This window comes from Gouania willdenowi, chromosome 22 (genome assembly GCF_900634775.1).
Source record: "Gouania willdenowi chromosome 22, fGouWil2.1, whole genome shotgun sequence".
In the NCBI taxonomy this organism is placed as follows: Eukaryota; Metazoa; Chordata; class Actinopteri; order Blenniiformes; family Gobiesocidae; genus Gouania; species Gouania willdenowi.
Window position 1 is genome coordinate 1,713,149 of NC_041065.1, and position 22,341 is coordinate 1,735,489.

At 40.0% G+C, this 22,341-nt stretch overlaps 1 protein-coding gene across 11 annotated transcripts in view; it reads left to right on the forward strand.

Moving 5' to 3' along the window:
- Positions 1-22,341, forward strand: part of kiaa1109 (KIAA1109 ortholog) — a 188,069-nt gene that overhangs the window by 106,150 nt on the left and 59,578 nt on the right. For 10 of the 11 annotated variants that reach the window (XM_028438564.1, XM_028438569.1, XM_028438571.1 and 7 more), the window contains exons 50-60: positions 10,638-10,901; positions 11,941-12,034; positions 13,392-13,442; positions 13,923-14,129; positions 14,804-15,039; positions 15,677-15,921; positions 17,169-17,274; positions 18,139-18,236; positions 18,312-18,506; positions 18,964-19,132; positions 21,144-21,355. In XM_028438564.1, the coding sequence (XP_028294365.1) occupies positions 10,638-10,901; positions 11,941-12,034; positions 13,392-13,442; positions 13,923-14,129; positions 14,804-15,039; positions 15,677-15,921; positions 17,169-17,274; positions 18,139-18,236; positions 18,312-18,506; positions 18,964-19,132; positions 21,144-21,355 (1,877 nt within the window). The remainder of the gene's footprint in view (positions 1-10,637; positions 10,902-11,940; positions 12,035-13,391; positions 13,443-13,922; positions 14,130-14,803; positions 15,040-15,676; positions 15,922-17,168; positions 17,275-18,138; positions 18,237-18,311; positions 18,507-18,963; positions 19,133-21,143; positions 21,356-22,341) is intronic. The other variant, XM_028438566.1, reaches the window with a different exon arrangement.

Genomic DNA, 22,341 nt, shown 5'->3' on the forward strand with positions numbered 1-22,341 from the left:
ACAGAACGTTCCTCGACAGCAAGGCAGAGTATGCACAACAATGTAAGAAAAAATAAAAAATTTGATTAGTACATTATAGTAAAATAAAATAAGGAAAAAACATGTTGGATCCCAGAAAACCGAACAAAGCTGACATGATACAAATACACAAATCGATTGATGGCAAATCAACCCTAACCCTAACCCAACATTACAGAAAAGTGTAGACCCCTCAGTTACCCAGGTATTTCTCTATGGGTGACCATCTCCTCATGAAGACCTCATACTTCAACTGCAACTTTGCTGTTAAAGCCTCCATTCTATACACCTCTCTCACTCTTTGCTTCCATTGTACAACGGTTGGTGGCTGTGGATTCCTCCACTTTATTGTTACCATTTTCCTAGCAGTCATCAGGAGCACATGTAGCAGGTACCTTTGATCTTTTGTATACGTGTCTTTGGGAGTCAAATCAAGAAGAAACTGGCTCGGCGTGTATAATAAATCAACTACCAGAACCTTATCTATCTCCATTTTTACACCTCTCCAGAAAGGAACCAAGATTGGGCAGTCCCAGAATATATGAGTGGTCACCAACCATTCCACATCCTCTCCAACATTTTCTTGCATCTGGGTGGTCAACAAATTTATATGAACCTAGATATAAGTCTGTCCAGCATTGTAAAAGCTGATGTTGGGACCAAAACTGGGAGAGACTGGAACAGGAACAAAAGTCTGGGAAGTAGGTTCATTTTAACAGCTTCCACTCTACCCAGAAGAGATAACGGGAGCACATCCCATCTTGCCAGTTCCTTTCTAAAAGTTTCAAATATTTTTTTGTAATTAGCCTTGTATAATTGAGGCACATGGGGAGTGAGTTTGATTCCTAAGTATTTAAACCCCTGTTTGGTGCAAAAAGACGCTGTGTCACTCAGCTGGTCAGGCCACACCCCTGACACCATCAATGCCTCTGATTTGTTAGGGTTAACTTTATAGCCAGACACTACACCATATTCATTAAGATTTTTTAAGAGAGCAGGGATTGAGTGAATGGGATTTTCAATGAACAACAATATGTCATCAGCATATAGAGCTATTTTATGTTGGTTCCCGCTCTCATCTCTTATTCCTTCTATAAGGGGGTTGCTCCTGATCAGTTCTGCAAGGGGCTCAATGCTGAGAGCAAAAAGGGCTGGTGAAAGTGCATCCCTCTGTCTTGTCCCCCGTCCCACCTCAAAAAATTCAGAACATTGCCCATTGACCCTGACTCTTGACCGTGGATTCATGTAAAACACTCCAATCCAGTTCAGAAAAGTTTCATTAAACCCCATACGAGCTAACGGTTGCTCCAGAAATGTCCAGTCTAGTCTATCAAAAGCCTTCACAGCATCTAAGCTGAGAAGCATTGATCTATTAGAGGCAATAAATTGTAGATTTAGAGCTCATCTAATATTATTAGTGCCTTGCCGTCCGGTAATGAACCCTGTTTGATCCGAATTAACTAGTTTCCGAATGTGTGTTTGTATTCTGTTTGCCAGTATAGAGGTCAATATTTTCAGATCCTGACAAAGCAAACTTATAGGTCGATATCCCATACATTGAGTGGGGTCCTTTCCATCTTTATGTATAACAGAGATAATTGCTTCTGACCAGGTTTTTGGGGGGGGTCCCTGCCATCTAGTGCCTAGTTGTATACCCGGCATAAAATTGGGGCCAACTTGTTACCGAACTTTGTAGTATTCATCAACACCTGGAGATTTGCTGTTCTTTAACTTACTAATACTATCTGTTACTTCCTGTATTGTTATAGGGGAGCTCAACCTCTCAGCCTCATCCTGTGTCAGTCTATTAAGTTGGACTAAATCCAGAACATCTGTTATTTTCTCCTTCTTCCCTACTAATTCTTGACTTTCATAAAGTTTCTTATAATATATAGCAAATGCCTCTGCTATTTCTTTTGGTTGGGAAGTGATTCTATTTGTGTCAGGATGTTTAATTTTAGGCACCACCCGACTTGATTGAGCCTTCCTTAACTGAAATGCTAATAATCTACTTGCTTTATTACCCATTTCATAATATTTTCTTTTCACAAACTGGAGCATTCCCTCAGCTTTATACGTGAGTAGATCGTCTAGTTTTTGACGCTCCCGTTTTAGTAATTCTAATACATCCCTTCTTCTCGATATTTTGTGTTCCTTTTCTAACCTCACAATTTCAGTCTCCAGAGCATGTGCCCTGGCTTCCCTTTGCTTTTTTAATCTCGATGTAATTTGGATTATATGTCCCCTCATAACAGCTTTGGCCCATCCCATAAAGTAGACAGGCTAACCTCTCCATTATCATTTATATCCATGTATTCTTTTAGTCTGTCACGTAGTTCTTGCTGGATTACGGGATCGTTCAATATTGAGACATTAAGTCTCCAGTATTTGAATTGTTGTTCTTGACCCAACTTTATTTTAATCTTAACAGGGCCATGATCCGACAAGGTTATGGGTTCTATGTTGCTCTCTAACATTCTATGTACATCAGCCTTTGAAACCAGAAACATATCTAGTCTGCAGTAAGTCCCATGAACCTGTGACCTATACGTATAGTCTCTGCCTCTGGGGTGATGATATCGCCACACATCAATCAATCCCAATGCATCCATCATTCCCAAAACAGCAACTGATTTACGAGTTTGAGGTCTCTTTTCAGTGGGCAGTAGGGATGTAACGATTAATCGTGAGGCAGTTAAAAATCGATTCATAGGTATCATGGTTGATATCGATTTTCTGACAATTGAATCGCAGTACTTTTTGTAACCAGCAGAGGGCGCTATCCGGAAGTGTTGGCGGTGGGCGGAGTCTGCTAATACTTCTTTCTGGCTGCCTTCTACTCTTAAATATGTTAATAAATGATTCTTTACCCCTTTAGCACCGAAAGAATATCTGTAATATTACTTGAATATCTGTAAAAGTCACGTTTTTCTATTAGCTCTGTCTGCTAGCATAGCTTCTCTTCTTCCCTGCAAGATATCTGCATGCCAACCGACCACTGTGTTACCAGCGCCCTCTGCTGGTCCAAACAAATATGATGTAAATCAGTGCAATGACGGGTTTTTTTTTTTTTTTTAAAGTCCAATTGTTAAGGCACAAAATACATTTTCAGTTGCACTTTTAAACTTTTTGTTTATTGTAGAACCAGAATTTAAATTAATAGGCTTCATTTTCTTTTGTATTATTCCTTTATTTATTTAATTCAAGATTTATTTTTAGTTCAATTGCATTGTTTTGAATAGTTTATCAAGGAATTCTTTTGACAATGAAAAATAAAAGAAAAATAATACAGTATTTTCTAGATTTTTTCCCAAAAAAAAAAATTGTCTACAGTCCCATTTTGTAGATGAAAAAATTGTGAGAGAATCGTATCGTGAACCCAGTATCGTGAATCGAATCGTATCGGGAGTTGAGTGAATCGTTACATCCCTAGTGGGCAGTCTGTCTACATTTGAGTTCAGGACACAGTTATAGTCCCCTCCAACCACAATGATTCCCTCCCCTTCCTCCACCAGTTTGGATGCCATTTTCTTGAAAAAAAGTGGACAGTCCTCATTTGGTGCATACAAGTTACAGAATGTAAATCTATTCTCCCCGATAGTACCTACCACCATAACGTATCTGCCTTCTGTGTCTTTCATTACCCTTTCGCAGTTAAAGAAAACACTCCTACTGATCAAGATCGCAACCCCTCTTTTTCTCCATTTTTCATGAGACGCACTGTATATTTGCTCCACCCAGCCTCTCCTTAATTTCAAATGTTCCACCTCGGACAAATGTGTCTCTTGCAACATCACAATTGAGCAGTGCAAAGCTTTAAGTTGGTTGAGTATTTTCTTCCTTTTAATTGGACTTCCCAGACCCTTTATATTGTAACTAACCACAGTTAAACCATCCATGTACTGTTTTTAATCCTTAATGTCATAATACTTTGTATTCAGATTATAAGTGTCATATGCACCATCAACTGTTATAACATTGCTATCTGCCGTCAAGGAGGTAACGTGCAACAGAACAGAAACAAAGAACAATTTACTAAAAAGAACTTCAGAAAATAACCTGGCTTCCAAGTCCTCAACTGGTCTATCTTCAGTAGAGACCAGCTCCCGTATGAAACTGGGCGGAGGGTGGCGGAATCCCTCCGGGATAATGTCACTTTGTGTAGCAGTCCCACTTTTTTGGGTAAACTGCTGCGGCCATACGATGGCTGAGTGTAAATCACTCGAATTATCCATTGCATCTGCGACCACAACCCAAAACGACTTGATAATACTTTAGTTACATTCTAAACTTGGCAGAATATTTGGCAAAGAATAAAATAAAATTAAAAATATAGAAAATAAAATATAATAATAATTAAATATACATAATGAATATAATAAAGTTTAAATTACAATAATGAAAATAAAATGTTTTGCTCATTTTTTTCTCTCTTTTTTTTTTTCCTTCTCCTACAAAAACAGAATGAGTATAAGAATTAAAAAAAAGTATCTAACAAAAACAGATAATAATAATTGTATACATAAAATAGAGATGGCAAATAAAGTTAACAAAACAATAAGATACCTAGATACAATAGATACTAAATATACAAATGTAATAGAAATAAACAAACATGAATAATAATATAAATAGTAAAAAGAAAGAAAAAAAAAAAATAATAATAATAATTTTTCCAAATTACGCGTACATTATATTATTTATATAACCCTTCAACATCTACAAGAATGTTTAACTTTAGCCCCTCAACAGAGTTAGCAACAACACCTTACTTCCTGCATGATTCTCCAGTCATTTCACGGGAGGAAGAGCCTGCAGTCCTCCGTAGTAAACACGTTGACTTTTCGTCCACCTCGTTTCGTCTCCCATCTGTGCCTGACGAGCTCTCGTTCCACTTTGTCCCGTTCGTGAACACGGACCTGGATCTTCAATTCCCGGAGTGTCGGCGCTGCGTCCATCACGGTCTGGAAAGTTTTTTCCTCTGAGCCCACGGTCATCCTCAGCTGAGCTGGATACATGCATTTGGCTTTAATGTTTTTCTCCTTCAGCTGTTTAACAACGTGTCTGACCTGGGCGCGTTTCCTCTGCAGCTCAGGTGAGTAGTCATGATCAAAGTAGATCAGCCTCCCACCAATCTTCACTGTGCGCTGTTTCCACGCTTGTTGGAGGATCTGTTCCTTCACCGTGTAGTCCGCGAATTTAACCACAATGGATCGCGGAGGGTCATTTTCTTTTGGTTTGGGCATCAGTTGCTCTGTGCGCCCGATCAATCCTGATGTCGTCTTCAGTTAGCGGCAACTCCTCCAGCACTTTCGGTAGCAGCAGTTTAATAAACGCCACCATGTGTTTCCCCTCGCTGCCTTCGGGGACCTGGTACAGCCTTAAATTCTTCCTTCTCGCCCGATTCTGAAGGTCCTCACAATGTTCCATAAGTTCTGCCTCACGCTGTAATAAGAAGCCGATGGCTTTTCCGTGGGCCGCGGTGGTCTCCTCCGTCATTGTTATACGCTGCTCCGCGTCAACAACCCTCTTTTCCAGTGTCGTCAGTTGTGCGCTTAAACCAGAGACTGACGTTTCAAGTTTTGTAAATGATTCTTTGGTTTGGCCTTTAAATTCTTTTACATCCATCATCATCTGTAGAATGTCCCCCCGTATGTCTTGGTTTGACTTGGCGATAGCTTGCAGCATTTCGGTCATGTTTTTCTCCATAGCTTCAGCACCTCTGCTGGCGCTAGCTGCTTCGAGGTTAGCAGGCCTGTTAGCATCAGTTGTTTCAGTCGATTTCTCTTCTCCGTCTTTATTTCTAAATTGATATCTTGAGAGCCTGTCGGAGGCATTTGTCTTTGTTGCGTCGGTAGGCATGTTTTTGCCGAGTTTTTGTTTAAATGTCGTTTGGTTGGTTGTTTAGTCGGCAGAGCTCAAACTTATGCGACCTACATAAACATGGCGCCACCGGAAGTCCCCTTTCTTGTTTGTTTTTTTTTTACTTTGTTTGCACATGCTGTCGAGCAATTGTCATAAAAATATTAAATAAATGAATGTATTTTATTGTATAATTGTGACCATCACCAGCCGTCCCTAAGGAAGGGAAAGAAACACTTTATTATAGGGAGGATATAAAAGAAGAGGGCAGTGTTACACTTGGGTGAGGGCGAAGGGAACAGGGAAGACGGAGTCAGGGTAGGAAAATAGAAGAGCTGGGGAAGAGTTGACTGTTTTAAGGTGAGAATGAACTGTGATGTTACAGTTGTGCATGTAAGTCTCTATTCTCACATGATCATAAGTCAAAAAAGCAGCGCAGTGGAGCTGTTTCTGTTCCTGTACTTAAGTCAGTCACTGTGCACCTTCATCCCAGTTACGCACTGTGGGTGGAGCAGCCCTGAAATGTGGGCGTTCCCATTCACGGAGTGTCACGGAGCTGATCAGCTGTGTGTGTGCTTAGGTGTGCGCGTCAGCTGCTCCTTGGTAAGTGAAACTCTGACAGACGCCAGACTGATGTCCAACAACTTTAACACTGTGTATAACGTAAAGCTATAGTTTGATCCACTACAGAGTAAATAACAAGTGAAACATTGAAGATGATGATGATGATTTCTGAATGCAGGAATATCAGAAGTTAATAAAATCAGGCTTTCCACACAAACAAACCTTAACCTGTCCTTAATATCAGAGGCAAAAAAGAGATTTTAACTGTGGCTCAGACAAAAAAACTGCAATAATCTGATCAATAATTTGATCAAATCCACCGGTTACATTGTTTATCAACAAAGGCGTTTCAAATTAAAAGTGAACTTTATCATTTTCACAGATTTCAATGACATTTACATGCGTTGGGAAAACTCCATGATCCATAATTTCTAGACAACCCAAAAAATGACATCACGGCCCAGTCCGCCTCCTTTGATTCAGACCACCTTTATTCAGACTATGCGCTTTTGGTTGATTTATGTGCGGTGGATGTGTCAGGAACCTGGAGCGGAGAATACACACAGGAGAGAGGTGTGTAAAATGGCGCTTAAGTCCAGACGGGAGAACAGACTGATTGTATTGTCATCAGTTCATCCGGTCTGGTGACAAGTGTGGAAAAATGTAAGGTGGTGACTCAGCACTCAACTTAAGTATAATGGTGGAAGGAGTGAGTATTGATACCTAAAACAGGTATTTGGGATCAACGTGTCTAAGGTTAAGCCCAGTATGAGTTTATCCCACGGCCCATTGGCCAGTGCATCTACGACCAATGTTTGTGCAGGAACCACCTTTGAGAACCCAGGCTCCGCCCTGGGCCCGAAGGTGCAGCCAGGCCGGCCATCTTTTATAGGAGCGGGCGGGGCTAACAGTGACAGTTATTGACATCACTGATCTAACATCAGCCAATAGAAACCTTCTTTTGTAATAGCAGCATTGAACCCATAGAGGGCGATCACACTGATATTTATAACTAAAAACACATTTAAATTACTTTGACAAAAATGTGACGAGTGGGTCTAGGATCAATAAATTACATTATTTCATACCTGATCATAAATGGATTCAGCAGGAAAAAGTGCTTTACAGTTAAAGTTTTACTGATGCGAGTAGAAATCTGTCCAATAGTGCTGTGGCTAAATTTAAAGAGGCCATTCCTGCTGCCTTAAACTCAGTGCACCATCCAATAAATAACTATGATATTAATTATAACCCCTCTCAACTGGATCTGCTTGTCGATAGCTCTGCTAGTCTACTAAAATCCACCTTGGACTCAATTGCCCCATTGAGGGAAAAAACTATTAAACGTCAGAGGAAAGCTCCGTGGTTTAGCTCTGAAACTCACACACTCAAACAAACAACCCGCAAATTAGAGAGAATGTGGCGCTCCAATAAAACAGAGGAGTCACGAATACTCTGGCAAGAAAGCCATAGTAAATACATGACAGCCTTACGACATAGTCGATCTACATACTATTCCTCACTAATTGAAGAAAATAAAAATAATCCGAGGTACCTTTTCAGCACTGTAGCCAGGCTAACACAAAGTCAGAGCTCTATTGAGCCCATGATTCCTCTAGCCCTCAGCTGTGAGGACTTTATGACATTTTTTAACCATAAAATTCACAAGATTAGAGATAAAATTAGCCACTCCCTGCCTTCACCTGGGCCTGCTGTACCATTAAATGTAAATAGGCCTAACCTAAACTGTTTCACACATATAGGACTTCAGGAACTTAACTCTATTATTTCATCCTCCAAACCATCGACCTGCCTTTCAGATCCGATCCCAACTAAGCTGTTTAAAGAAGTTATTCCCCTGGTCTGCCCATCTTTGTTGGAGACAATAAATATATCCCTATCAATAGGCTACGTGCCACAGTCCTTTAAAGTAGCTGTAATCAAACCCCTTCTCAAAAAACCTACTCTTGATTCCAGCACTTTAGCAAACTACAGGCCTATATCTAATCTTCCTTTTATTTCAAAGATTCTTGAGAAAGTTGTGGCGGCTCAGCTCTGTGAATTTCTTCAAAACAACAGCCTGTTCGAGGACTTCCAGTCAGGTTTTAGAGCTCAACACAGCACAGAGACTGCTTTAGTTAAAGTAACTAATGATCTACTCTGGGCTTCAGATGAAGGACGACTCTCAGTGCTGGTTTTATTAGATCTTAGTGCAGCTTTTGACACTATAGATCACTATATTCTACTAGAGAGATTAGAGAAATTACTTGGAATCACAGGGACCGCCCTAAACTGGTTTGAGTCCTACCTATCTGATAGGTACCAGTTTGTACATGTGAATAATAGGTCTTCTGTGTACACTAAAGTAAGCTACGGGGTTCCTCAGGGCTCTGTGCTAGGTCCAATCCTCTTCTGTATCTATATGATCCCCCTTGGTAATGTTATGAGAAAATACTCTGTTAACTTTCACTGCTATGCTGATGATACCCAACTGTATGTATCAATGAAGCCAGGTGAGACAAATCAGCTATCTAAACTTGAGGCCTGTCTAAAGGACATTAGGGCCTGGATGGACCAAAATTTTCTTCTTCTCAACTCAGACAAGACTGAGGTCATTGTACTGGGCCCACGACACCTTAGAGAAACCTATGCTAGCCTAACTGCCCTAGATGGCATTACTCTGGCACGAAGCACAACTGTTAGAAACCTTAGGGTTCTATTTGATCAGGATTTATCCTTCAACTCTCACATAAAACAAACTTCAAGAACTGCCTTCTTTCATCTCCGTAACATTGCTAAAATCAGATCTATCCTGTCTCAGGGCGACGCCGAAAAACTAGTCCATGCTTTTGTTACCTCTAGACTGGATTATTGTAATTCTCTTTTAGCAGGCTGCCCGAGCAAGTCGCTTAAGACACTTCAGCTGGTTCAAAATGCTGCAGCACGTGTACTGACTAAAACTAGGAGAAGAGATCACATTACTCCTGTATTAGCCTCTCTGCATTGGCTTCCCATAAAATATAGAATAGAATTCAAGATTCTTCTTCTCACTTATAAAGCCCTAAATGGACAGGCACCAGTCTATCTCAAGGAGCTTGTAGTGCCATACAATCCCCCAGAACACTACGCTCTCAAAATGCTGGACTACTCGTTGTTCCATTTGTCTCTAAAAGTAGTATAGGAGGAAGAGCTTTCAGTTATCAGGCCCCACTTCTCTGGAACCATCTACCAACCACGGTTCGGGGGGCAGACACCCTCTCTACCTTTAAGGTTAGGCTCAAAACATTCCTCTTTGGTAAAGCTTTTAGTTAGGAACCAGCTCATAGCTCATAATTAAGATGCAATAGGCATAGACTGCCGTGGGGGGTCTGGCATGCTCGGTTGGAGAGAGGTTGGAGAGGGCGTTAAGAGAGAGGTCATTTAGGTTAGAGAGGGACCGGAGAGGGTCCCATTCCTCTCTCTAACACTCCCTCTATGTCTGCTTCTTCCCTTGTGTGTTTGCTCCTGTACTCCTTCTGGCTTTTGTCTTGCAGGTCCGTGGGATCCTCAGTGTGGAGTTACAGAGTCTCAACAACTCTGTCTCCACCCTTTCCTCTGCACACACCCAACACAGCATAACGTGGATGGCTGTTCATTATAGGAATGGGATCCACACAAGGTTCCTGCTGCTTAACAGAAGGTTTTCCTTGCCGCCATGATGAATTCATGTTGGGTGTGGGATACATATGTATGTGTATATACGTATATATGCATATGTGTGTATCCATAAAATGAAGAGTCCGTCCTTAAGACTGCTCTACTGTAAAGTGCCTTGAGATACCATTGGTTATGATTTGGCGCTATACAAATAAAAGATTGATTGATTGATTGATGCCTCTTTCTGACTTGCTGGAATGACTTATTAATTTTATAGTTAACACTAATGTGGGCTAAAGTATGTTAGTATGATATAATATATAATAATCCTCTCCTCCTTAGTGATACTTCCAGTAATATCTGTTGTATCATGTCTTGGTAGCAAAGCTTTAATCATGTTTTCTTCTTCATGTTTTTTTTTTTTTTCATTTATTTTTCTTCTTTGTGTTAAACCATAAAGTAGTTTATGACACATGTAAGGATGAAACTTTATATACAGCATCACTGACATGGATTCACACAGGAACAATATTAAAATGAACTTCACTTTCCTGCAGAAAGTGGGCGTCGCCCATCGGAGCCGCTGTGTAAGGTGATCTTTGAGAACGAGCAGGAGGACCCCCCCACCCCCAACAAGCCACAGGGGGGAGGAGGAAGGCGGCGCAGCCTGGTGAGCTCTGAGCCGCAGCACGTCACGCTCATCGTGTTTGGAATCGGGATGGTGAACCGCACACACCTGGAGGCGGACATCGGGGGCCTGACCATGGAGGCCGAACTGAAGAAGATCCACGGCAGCTTCACACTGAAGGAAAAGATGAAAGGTGGGTCAGAGATGACGAGAAGTCTGCAGGACAACTTACAAACTAACAAAGAAAATGACTATTCATTAGAATTAAATAGAAGGTGACGGTGCGCAACACGCCAAGAACCAAGAAAGAAGAAGAGAATATTTGTCCTCTATTTAATCAAACCTGTCATTGATCACTCAGGTTTTTATTACATGTGCAAAGACAATATATTTTACAGTATTTATATATATATATATATATATATATATATATATATATATATATATATATATATATATATATATATATATATAATTAAAGCAGTCAACTTCTTAAAAACCACAGTAACTACTGATCATAACACATTCTGAGTGAACTCATCTTTTAATATCTCAGTACGTTGATCATTTAAACCGTAAAAGTGGAGCAAGAAGGAAAATAAGTGATCAACCCTCTCTCTCTTTCTCTCTACCCTGTCACCGGCTCAACACACACACACACATTGTTCCCTGGTGATCGCGTCACTGGAGCGATGAAATGATGGAGTGACCAAAAACACATCGGGGGCGATGGAAGCTACTGCAGCGCTACGGTCGTGTTCGGTGTGAACGCACTATTAAAGTTATGAAGTGATGACTCCCGTTGAAAAGTAAACTTTTTCTCAGTCTTACACTGAACGCCTCCATATTTCCCTCCGTAAACACCGTACGTGCCTCTGGGGTCATGGGTCACTTTAGAACCTCTTCTGCGCATGCGCGTCACTTCAGGGTCACATTCCATTCATGCTTCAAACTGATTGATGTAATATGAATCATCATACACACAAAAAAAAGAATCTGAATTGTGCATTAAGACATGCGGTGTGAACGATTGAACGTAGTGACGGCGTTTAACGGTATTTAGATCAGCTCTAAAGCAGAGTGATATGATCCGTGCTGTTGTTCTTGGAATGTCTCTCGTCCAATCAAATCACTTGGTCTGAACTAACTGTTTTAGAAATGATGATATTCTTAAATAAAGCAATAATGAATTGTAATGCAGCTCAAACTTTGTTCCCATGCTGTTTCACCAGATATCCTTCATCAGAAGATGACTGAGACCTGTGCATCAGCTCACATTGGGGGTGTGAACATTGTTCTACTGGAGGGCATCACCCCTGACATTCAGTACGTAGCACTAATCTATGGTGATAATCTATAATTATCATAGAAAATCAAACCGATATTTCCTCATGCTAACATGAAAGCAGCTTTTCATCTACTGAGTATGGGTCGAATGAACACAGACATGAACATTGAAGAACAGTCATGTGGAGACAGGACCATCTATAAGGGGGAATAAAGGAGAGATTTTTGGGGTCCATCCATAAAGTCAGTAAAATGATGGTCTATTGTTCTATGAATCTGTGATAACCACATTTATTTATTCATCTGAATAATATCCACTGTTATCCAGGAATGTTTATTATTATTATTATAGTCATCTTAAAGATGGAAATCCTGGTTTTAATCACTAATAAAATGGTTCAAAGTGAATAAAAATGGGGGAAAAGGCAAAGGCAGAGTATGAGATTGTTTCCAGGGGGACAAAGGAAACAAATAAGAATAGATAGACCGTCTCGAGATTTGCGCCAACCACAATGTGTGTAACATATACATGAATGATAAAATGATTAGTAACATATTTGACAATGTTGACTACAATAATGTGTGTCGAAGCGTCCTAACGTCCTGAATACGGGTCAACATGCATGTTCTCACTTTTTCAGGCTTTATAGGGATTAAATGCTTCTCAAATACAGCAGCATATCACTAGTATTATATACCGTTTGAAAGCTTAGAATCTTAGGTTTTCAACCATATAAACCATTCTAAGACACAACCATCACAGCAAACAGTCTATTATTTTGTCAAATTTGGAAAATAATGTTGACAATGACATAAACAATCAAGCACTGCTCATCTTTAAAGCAATGCCATGTCTTAATTAATCCATAGATTCCACCAAAAGATCTCAAAATCTTTCTCAGACATTGAAAAACCTAACAAATTCCAGCTTTTAAAATGTGTTGGAATGGGATTATAAAATCTCCAGAGGGGCCAAAAACAGATGGAAAAAGTGGTTAAAAAGGTTTCAAAATGTCAATATTGGAACAATTAGTTTAAACTGGCAAACAATGGGCATGACAAATCATGAATGTGGTTAAATTAACAAAAATAATCATGAAATTGGGTGAAAAGAGGTTAAAAGTGACAATAATGGGTCAACATGCTGTATAGAAGAGTTTAGAAGTCTTAGACGTGAAAAAAAAAGTGCAGAAAAGACAAAGGTTGAGAACCCCTGATGGTGCATGTAAGCAGGCATTAGTGCTGATGTGAGTTTTTATATTTCACAGGAAAATAAAACAAGAGGTTTTGAACACGCTGGATCAGTCAACCAATCAGTCCTAAACTGTTTACACTTTCTTCTTCTTCTTCTTCTTTCATTTTATTTCTTTGCTCTCTCTTCCACCAACGTGCACAGACTGGAGGATTTTCCAACGTCTCCCACCAGCACCGCTAAACAAGAGTTTCTGTATGTGCTCGTTGCCCCATAGTCCATCCTTCATGTGTTCGCCTCACCTGTGTCTACCATGTGTATCTACAGGAAACACAGCTAGTTTTAATTAAGTCTCTTTTAACCATCTCTGATAATAGTCAGGGTTTTTCTAATTTTGTCATTTACATAATCAATAAATGATTAAAGACTTTTGAATGGATATATTATGAAAGAATGTTAAATGTTTTGTTTTCACTCCCAGAATGTTTTTCTTCTATGCTTTATGAATATGTGGAGTTCTCTATGAACTGTCTACGTCTTCTCTGATTGCATCTGTTGATCTAACTATGCAATCAGAGTTCATGTACATACTGTATATAGACACACCATCCAGGAGAAGCCTTTGTTTGGTGTCCATAGTCTCTTCATTCCTGAGTCTGCATGCAGCTGTGTTTCATTCATGACTCCACCTCCTCCTCGTCTTCACTCTTCTAACTCACCGTCCTCTGTTTTTAGGACTGTAGTCAAATGTAACATCGCCAAGTCCCAGGCCCTGTACAGCGCCCAGCGTGGACTCAAGACCAACAACGCGGCGGTCTTCAAAGTCGGCGCAATCATGATCAACATCCCTCAGCACCCGGCCACGCTGCACAGCATGATGGTCCGCAGCTCCCACCTGCTCTCCAAGCAGATCTCAGACCTCATCCGCCAGCCCTCCAACACGTACGTTGTCCTCCTTTACTGAGCCTCACATGGCTGAATGTTTGACCTTGAATGACCCAAAAGGTTGATTTGCATTAAACAAGTGCCTCACTGGGAGTAGGAATGTAACAGAAATATAAAAAACAGCGATATCAAATTCAAAGGTGCACAAAATAAAATCAAGAGAAAAAAAGTTTCAAGAATGTGTAGGGGCGTAATGACATTTGACCCTCGCTATCGTATCGTACGTATTTTGTATCATGACTATTATTATTACGTGAGCCCAATATCGTATTCTGTAATGTATCGCAAGTATTTTGTACCGTGAACCTTATATCGTATTTCGTACAGTGAGCCCTATATCATATTCCGTGAAGTATCTTGAATATTTTGTCATGAGTTCTACAACTTATTTGGCATCGCATTGTGACTATTTCATATCGTAAGTATTTCGTATCGTAAGCCCAATACCGTATTTTGCATTGTATTGTGACTATTTTGTATTTTGAGCCCTATACCATATTTTGTATCATATCATATATCATAACGTGATGTTCTCTCATTGCATTTTAGTGTGTTGCAACACACACACACACACACACACACACACTGTGTAATTTCTCCACGTGTAGAACCAACATCATATCACCACTTTAGTACAAAAATCATTTGATGTCGTGTGTGTGTGTTTAAAGTCAAGCGCCCAACAGGGAGGACACCCCCACCCCTCAACCCTCGGACAAAGCCTCCAGCATTAACCAGACTCCTGTGGAGGCCAATGAGTTCCCCCAACTCCCCGAAGGCCTTGAGAAGAAGCCCATCGTCCTGAAGTACAGCGCCATGATGGACGGCATCACCATCGGCGCCGCCCTGCTGCCCTCGCTGAAAGCAGAGTACAAGATGGGCCGCATGAAGAGCCACGGCATGACGGGTCAGTGCCATCACCAAGGGTTGGGGTCAAATACATTATCAATTACAGTTATGTCTTCAATTATCTATGTTCAATTACAACTCAATTAAGATTGTGTTGATATGAAATTTTTTTCCCAATTACAATGAAAATTATTGTTTTTCCCCTGAAAGTCAATTACAATTATGCTCTCGATTACTAAAGTCCAATTACATTAATCACAATTACTGAGTCTTTAATAAATAATCCCATAAAATGTAACCTTCCTCTTGTGTTAGCATCTCTAAGAATAAATAATACATCAGCTGCAAAATACCTCCTTGGTTTCCGGTTCAATATATCGCTCTAGCAACTGCTGAGTGGGTTTAACTGTGAAAACACGTGTTCAAGCAAAAAGCCAACACTCAAATCGAGGTAAATATATGAAGCAGTCAATACACCGCAACACTTTTTATAGTTTTTACAATTACAAAGTCAATTATCTGAACTCAATTACAATTCAATTATGATTACAACAGCAACAGATTTTTAATTATGATTACAATTATAATTAATTACATAATCAAACAATTATAATTGACCCCATCTCTGTGTTTTTTTTTCCTGATGGTGTTCGCGGTGTAAAAAAAACAACACTCGTCGTCCTTTTCTGATTCAGGAGCTCAAACCAGTTTCACCTTCGAGCTGCCCAACCACAGACTGTGCTTCCAGTCCAAAGTGTCCCCCGTGGACATGTCCACCATGTCGCCCTCGGCCAGCCTCACGCTGCCACCCGTCACCATGTCTGGAGAGTACATCATGGAGGAGCACGAGAGCCACTCGGACCAGGGTTGGGCTCAGGATGACTTCTCTGCAAAGCAAGGAAACTACCTGCAGGGGAACTACCTGCGCTGCGTGGCTGAGGTCTGAGCTTCATCAGCTTAACGACCATTGGTTGTGTGTGCTAGCGATGGGCGATATAGACTACAACAATTATCCCAATCATTTCTATTGTTTATCACTTAAAAATTATGATAAATAATAAGCAATAAATAAAACAATTCCTAACTGAAAGTGTAAACAGGTTCCTTACAAACACAAATTAATCTGAATACATCAACACCAGACACATTCAAAAAATGCTACAAAGAGTTCATAAGCTGATATTTTATTTATTGTGGGTCACTCTATTACTGTTATTGTATGCAATTCATTTATTTCCTCACTTAAAATGAAAAGATTTTCTAAAAAAATTTTATTAGTGTTTTTACTGCTGCTGAATCTAGTTTATTTTATATCTGATAATGAGTTTCATAAAGTTATGGTTGATAAATGTTTCTCTGATTTCCTATAATTAAACCAGATCAAGCTGATGATTTAATCATTCCAGATATTTATGTGTAATAATCACAATAGTTACATTAGTCTAATGAGACCAGCTTTGTCTGTGAACACATGAAATTTTTAAAAAAAATATTGCGTTAAACAAGTTGGGACGGGTGAATGGTGACATTAGTAATTATGCTAACATATATTTTACACAGCGTATGACATGTTTAGCTTTTATCCTCCATACAAGTGTTAAATCTGACAATACACAGTAAGTCGTGTTCTTTTTACCTCGTCTATTTCTTAAATACATGCATTAGCTCTTAGCCCAGTCTGTGTGTCGCTGGGTTAGCTTAGCTTAGTTAGCTTTAGTTGAGTTTACAGTTCATAAGTGTTGCTGCAGGTTAATCTGTCAACGTGTTTGTGGGAACTTTGAGTGGATCTGATGGAGGATCTTAGACTGATTCTCTTTGTTGGATGGTTGTCTAGTCTTTAACCAAGTAGCGGCCCATGATAGTGCTGCACGGCAGCTTCAGGTAAGCTGTGACGAGCACGGCCGTCTGTGTGTGTGAGGGCTGAAAGCGGTGCACATTGCAGAGGCTCCGCGGCGGAGCTCCCGTGAACAGAGAATCATAAGTTGACAAAAAACTTGGGAGGAATTTTGGCTTGGGAACAAGGTTTTTAGGGGCGTTCTTGGCTAAATTGTGGCCCGTGGCCCTCCCTAATTTCTGACATTTTACAATTTATCATTTCTATCCTGGGTTGAAAATGTTTTTGACGATATATCTTAAATGATAACATATTGCCCATTCTTCGTGGATCACATCCTCTCTCTTACACAGATTGGTTCGTTTGAGCACAACCTGACCACAGACCTGCTCAACCATCTGGTGTTTCTGCAGAAGGTTTTCATGAAGGAGGTCAACGAGGTCATTCAGAAAGTCTCAGGTACCCAACATTCAGCTTTGTGATTAGCATATTGTCTAACAGGTGTACCTAATCAGAATCAGAATCAGAATCAACTTTATTGGCCAGGGGTGAATGAATACACACGAGGAATTTCTTTTGGTGACCTGTGCTCTCTCAGGTAGTATAACATTAAATAATAACAATCAACTAGAATAAAGAAAAATAAAAAGAAAAAAGAAGTATAAACATAAATATAAGAGTAGTTAGACTAATATGTGCAAACTAAATAAAAAATAACAAGATAATAATAATAGTAATAATAATAATAATAATAATGAAATAAAATAAGAATACAATAATAATAATAAGATAATAGTGCAGTAGTGCATTGATGAGTAGTGCAAATAGGTGAACATTTAAATGAAAAAGTTATGTCCATGAACATTCACAGTGACAGGTTGTTCCAGGGTTGATATGTTTAGTTCCAGGTTATTTCACAGTAACAGAAACAGGTCTGACACTCTTTAATTATGTATTATAAGTTATTTCTCCCACTCAGAGATCATAAGAGCAGAGATCTTATTCAACATTGTGTCCTATTTTACACCTTCATAGAAATTAGCACCTGATTGAATGGAATTCACTTGTTTTTCTATTGTTGGATAAAAAGGAAAACCTAAACATTATCAGATGTTTTTTTTATGAAGGAATCAAACTACTAACCTTTTCAATCTGACCCCTGTGAGCACTCAGTGACGATCAGATTTGTGCTCGGATCAGTAGCGCTAACCAGGGTTAGCTGCTGCTTAGGAATGCTGTTGATAGATAATTTAGTCACCTGACCATCACTGATGACTCACTATCATCACCATATGTTCACCAGCGTGCTTTGTGTTGGTGCAGGAGGAGAGCAGCCCATTCCTCTGTGGAACGAACATGAGACTTCCACGGACGCAGACAAGCCCAAAATCCTGCTGTATTCCGTCAGCCTCATGTTTAAGGTATTTCCTGTGCTACACGCTTCAAAGACTGCAGCAGCAGAACCAGGCTGATTCACAGTTTCTGTGTTCGTGCAGGGGATCCAGATGACGGCCACCACTCCCTCCATGCGAGCGGTTCGCTTTGAGACGGGCCTAATTGAGCTGGAGCTTTCCAACAGGGTCCAGTGTAAGGCCCAGCCTGGAAGCAGCAGCAGCAGCAGCTACCTCAAGCTGTTTGGCAAGTGTCAGGTTGATCTGAACCTGGCCCTGGGACAGATTGTCAAACACCAGGTACGTCTGTGCCCTCTGGGTTCAACAAAAAGAGCCAAGGTTTTTATTATTCAAAGTAATCATGGCTGCTCCGGCTACTGCCAGTGTTATTATGTTACTTGAAGGAATTTTAGGTGTTTTTTGTATATTATTGTGCATTAAACAAATCACAATCACAATTAACATTCAACACACTGATGGTGCTCTCTGCCAAATCAGAGAGCGTGCACTGTACATGGCAGAGGTGGGAAATAAACACTGCTTCTCAAGTTTCAAGTCATTCTCAAGTCATGTCACTAAAGTCCTGAGTCAAGACATTCAAGTCCAAGTCAAGTCTTGAGTTGAGACAGTCAAGTCTCTAGTCAAGGCAATTCAAGTCAAAGTCGAGTCCCGAGTGAAGACAATGAAGTCAATTCAAGTCTCGAGTCAAGATGATCACGTTATCGCGTTGTTTGATGGTTTCTCTTTCTCATTGCAGGTGTATGAAGAAGCTGGCTCAGACTTCCACCAGGTGGCGTATTTCCGAACACGGATCGGCCTGAGGAACGCTTTGCAAGAGGAGATCAGCGGCTCCTCGGACAAAGAGGCGGTGCTCATCACACTGAACAGGCCCATTGTGTTCGCTCAGCCGGTGGCTTTTGACAGAGGTAGCCACACCTCTATCTGTGTGTACAGTACAGGCACATCTCAAAGAAAATCATAGCTACTGCTCAGCAATGGTTGGGGCCAGGCAATATTAGGAAAAACAAGGCAGCAGCTGTTAGCGTGTAAAGGCAGATTTCAAACATCTGTAAAAAAAAAAAAAAAAAACTCATTAAGACAAAAATGTCTAAAGTGAATAAAATGTAATTTTTCCATAAACTCCAATTGTTAGTGTGAGAGCAAAATTCAGAATGCTATAAACTATTCTTTTTTGCAATAAAATACTGATATTTTCCAAACATCATCCACAGTTACTCCACACTTTAATGAGAGATGTAAAGAGTACTGATATACTGATATATCCTTCTCAAGTAGTAACTTGATTGAAATTGTACTCAAGTCATACATAAAATCATCAAGTACATGTAAAAAGTAGCTCAATTAAATAGTACTCAAAGTAAAAATTACTAGTTACTTTCACCCCCACGTTTTTTTGTGGTAATAAATCTTGGTATGGTTCCCTTGCCCACAGTAAACATGTTGTGTATAAAAACAAAATTCTCAGGCTCAACGTATGGATACATTTATGAACTCTGAAACATGCCAAATGTACCATGATAATAACATACATAAAAGGTACGGACTAAGCTTATGAAGAGACCATGAAACGGAAATAGAAAATATTTACTCGGTAACGGTTGGGTGTAAAAATGTAAAAAATTACTTTGCTGCTTTTAAAACTTACTTAAGTACAAGTAAAATTACTGATTTAGAATTATACTACCCATAAAAGCAACTCACAATAGTAGTACTTGTAATCCCTTACTTTCACCTCTGCCTTTATTTAACCAGATAGCATTACCATTAACATTCTGATGCATTGTAGGCTCAGTTTTCCATAAATCATAAATCTGTGTTCAACATTTAGGATAGTCTGAAGATCAGCTGTAGCCAGTTTGGTGTCAGTTGAGAAAAGATTGTGTGAGGTTTGATAAGTTTTAGTGATGGACTTCCTAATTTGCAATGGGTTTAGTTGTAGAAAAGTCTGTAGCATTGGTTGAGGTTTTAAGGAGGTGAATCTTGGTGATCAGATTTATGGTGAGTAGATGTTCAGGTTCAGAACACTTTATTTGTCCCCGAGGGGCAATTTAGTTTCAGTTACATCCCGTTCAAGAAACATGAAAAGACAATCACATATAACATGGGAGTACAGGAGTGGGAGAACTGTGAGTTGCCACAAAGGCAGTGCCCCGTATCTTAAATGAGAAGTGGAAAATATGAGGAAAGAAGAGGGGGAAAAGGCAGGTCCCAAACTGTGCTCCTTTAAGTGCACAGTGTAGGATTAGGAAAAATAACTAGTCAGCACACACAGAAGCACCAAAAAACACAATTACAACAAAAGTCGAGGACATAGCACATAAGGTGAGGGGAGGGGACGGTGAGGAGGAGGAGGACTGTTATTTGACACGTATATCCTGGAGAATAGATATATAAACCGGCCTTGAACGGCTGGCTTGTGGGGGAGCCAAATGAAAATAAGGATTTGTTTTCAGCCAGGCTAAGCACAATTTTCTGTCAGCCTTGGAGTCCAGGACTCAAGCAGTAAATCCAGTATGGTGGCCTTGTCGTAATCCAGACTTAACGATAGGTCAGAAAACTGCGCGCTCCACATCCTCAATGGAAAGGATAGACAGACACACAATTCTCCGTCGCAATCGTTCCGTCGGGACAGGCGGGCTCACCTCTGCCCGTTCTTTTTGTCGAAAAAATTTGGTGGATTTTATTGAGAGACCAGCTGATCAATTCCATGATTTTGGTTTTTTATTAGAGATGTAGAGAGAGGCTCCTATTAGATTTTGAGAAAAAGACAGCACAAGACAAAGCAGCAGCAGGGGCAGATAAGGGAGGGAGGGAGGGAGCAGAGAAAAAAGCGTCCGCCTTCCTTGAGAGCAAGAAGAGAATGATGTGATGGATGTTTGGATTGATGTTTTGATGTTTGCTCTTCTCGTGGAACAGCTGTGCTTTTCTGGCTCAACTACAAAGCGGCGTACGACAACTGGAACGAGCAGCGCTTGGCTCTGAACAAGGACATCCACGTGGCCACCAAGGAGGTGGTGGATAAGCTGCCCGTCATTCAGCAGAGCTCCGCCCAGGCTTTCAGCACCCTCTTCCTCCAGCTCACAGTTAATGACCTGGGTATTTGTCTGCCAATCACCAACACCTCCCAGGTAATCTGATGTGTGTGCGCTACAGCATTAGCAACAATTCAGTCCAGTTGTTGGTTTCATCCAATCAGATGTCAGTGCACGTTTACACAATTTACTGCTTTTGAATATTCAAACAGAAACACACACCAGTGTGTAAAGTTTTATGTATAAATCTAGTTCACATGTTGAAAAAAAGAGTTTATTCTGCAGCAGGTAAAACTGTAACTGATACAGTTGATCTTTACACTCGTTCAAATTTCAGTTTTTCTTTATCACAAGCAGCAGAAATAAAGAACATCATGGATTATCAGGATGTTATTATGAAGCTGGAAACAATGACCTAATCCCCTGTAAATACAGTGTACTAATACATCTGGACTCACTGTACAGCACTTATGTCAAACTCATGGCCCAGGGGCCAAATCCGGCCCTTTGGAGCATCCACTTTGTCCTGTGGGGAAAGTAAAAATGACAGAGAAAACATCATTGTGTAAATTAAACTCAACAATATTTGCAGGTGCTCACAGTTTTGATTGCAGTCATTTTTAATGCGAAACTGTTGAAAAATGCACAGTTATTACAAAATCCTTCAATTTTCCTCCAATGATTACAAAACATTTCCCTAAATTAAATAGAAATTGGTGTAGATCTTGTTAGGACTGATATCCATCACTTATTGCTTGTATATTGTTGTTTCTTACATATTTTGTATTATATGTATATTTAGAAGTACAAACTATGGCACAATAATGTGGAAATTACTCGTTTTCCAGCATAAAATCCGTGGCCCACATGAGATCAGTACTGCTCTGCTGTACAGGGTTTACACCGTGATCATCCAGCGAAGCTGCTTGTGAAACAATCAAAGACTTTACTTTTTATTTTTTGGACAGGGTTTAAATGGTTAATTTAATTGGTTTAGTCTAACTAAAGTATTACATTACTGCATTAATTCCCTGACCTCATATCAACACGTGTAATGCTACAGTTAGCAGCCTGAAAGCTCA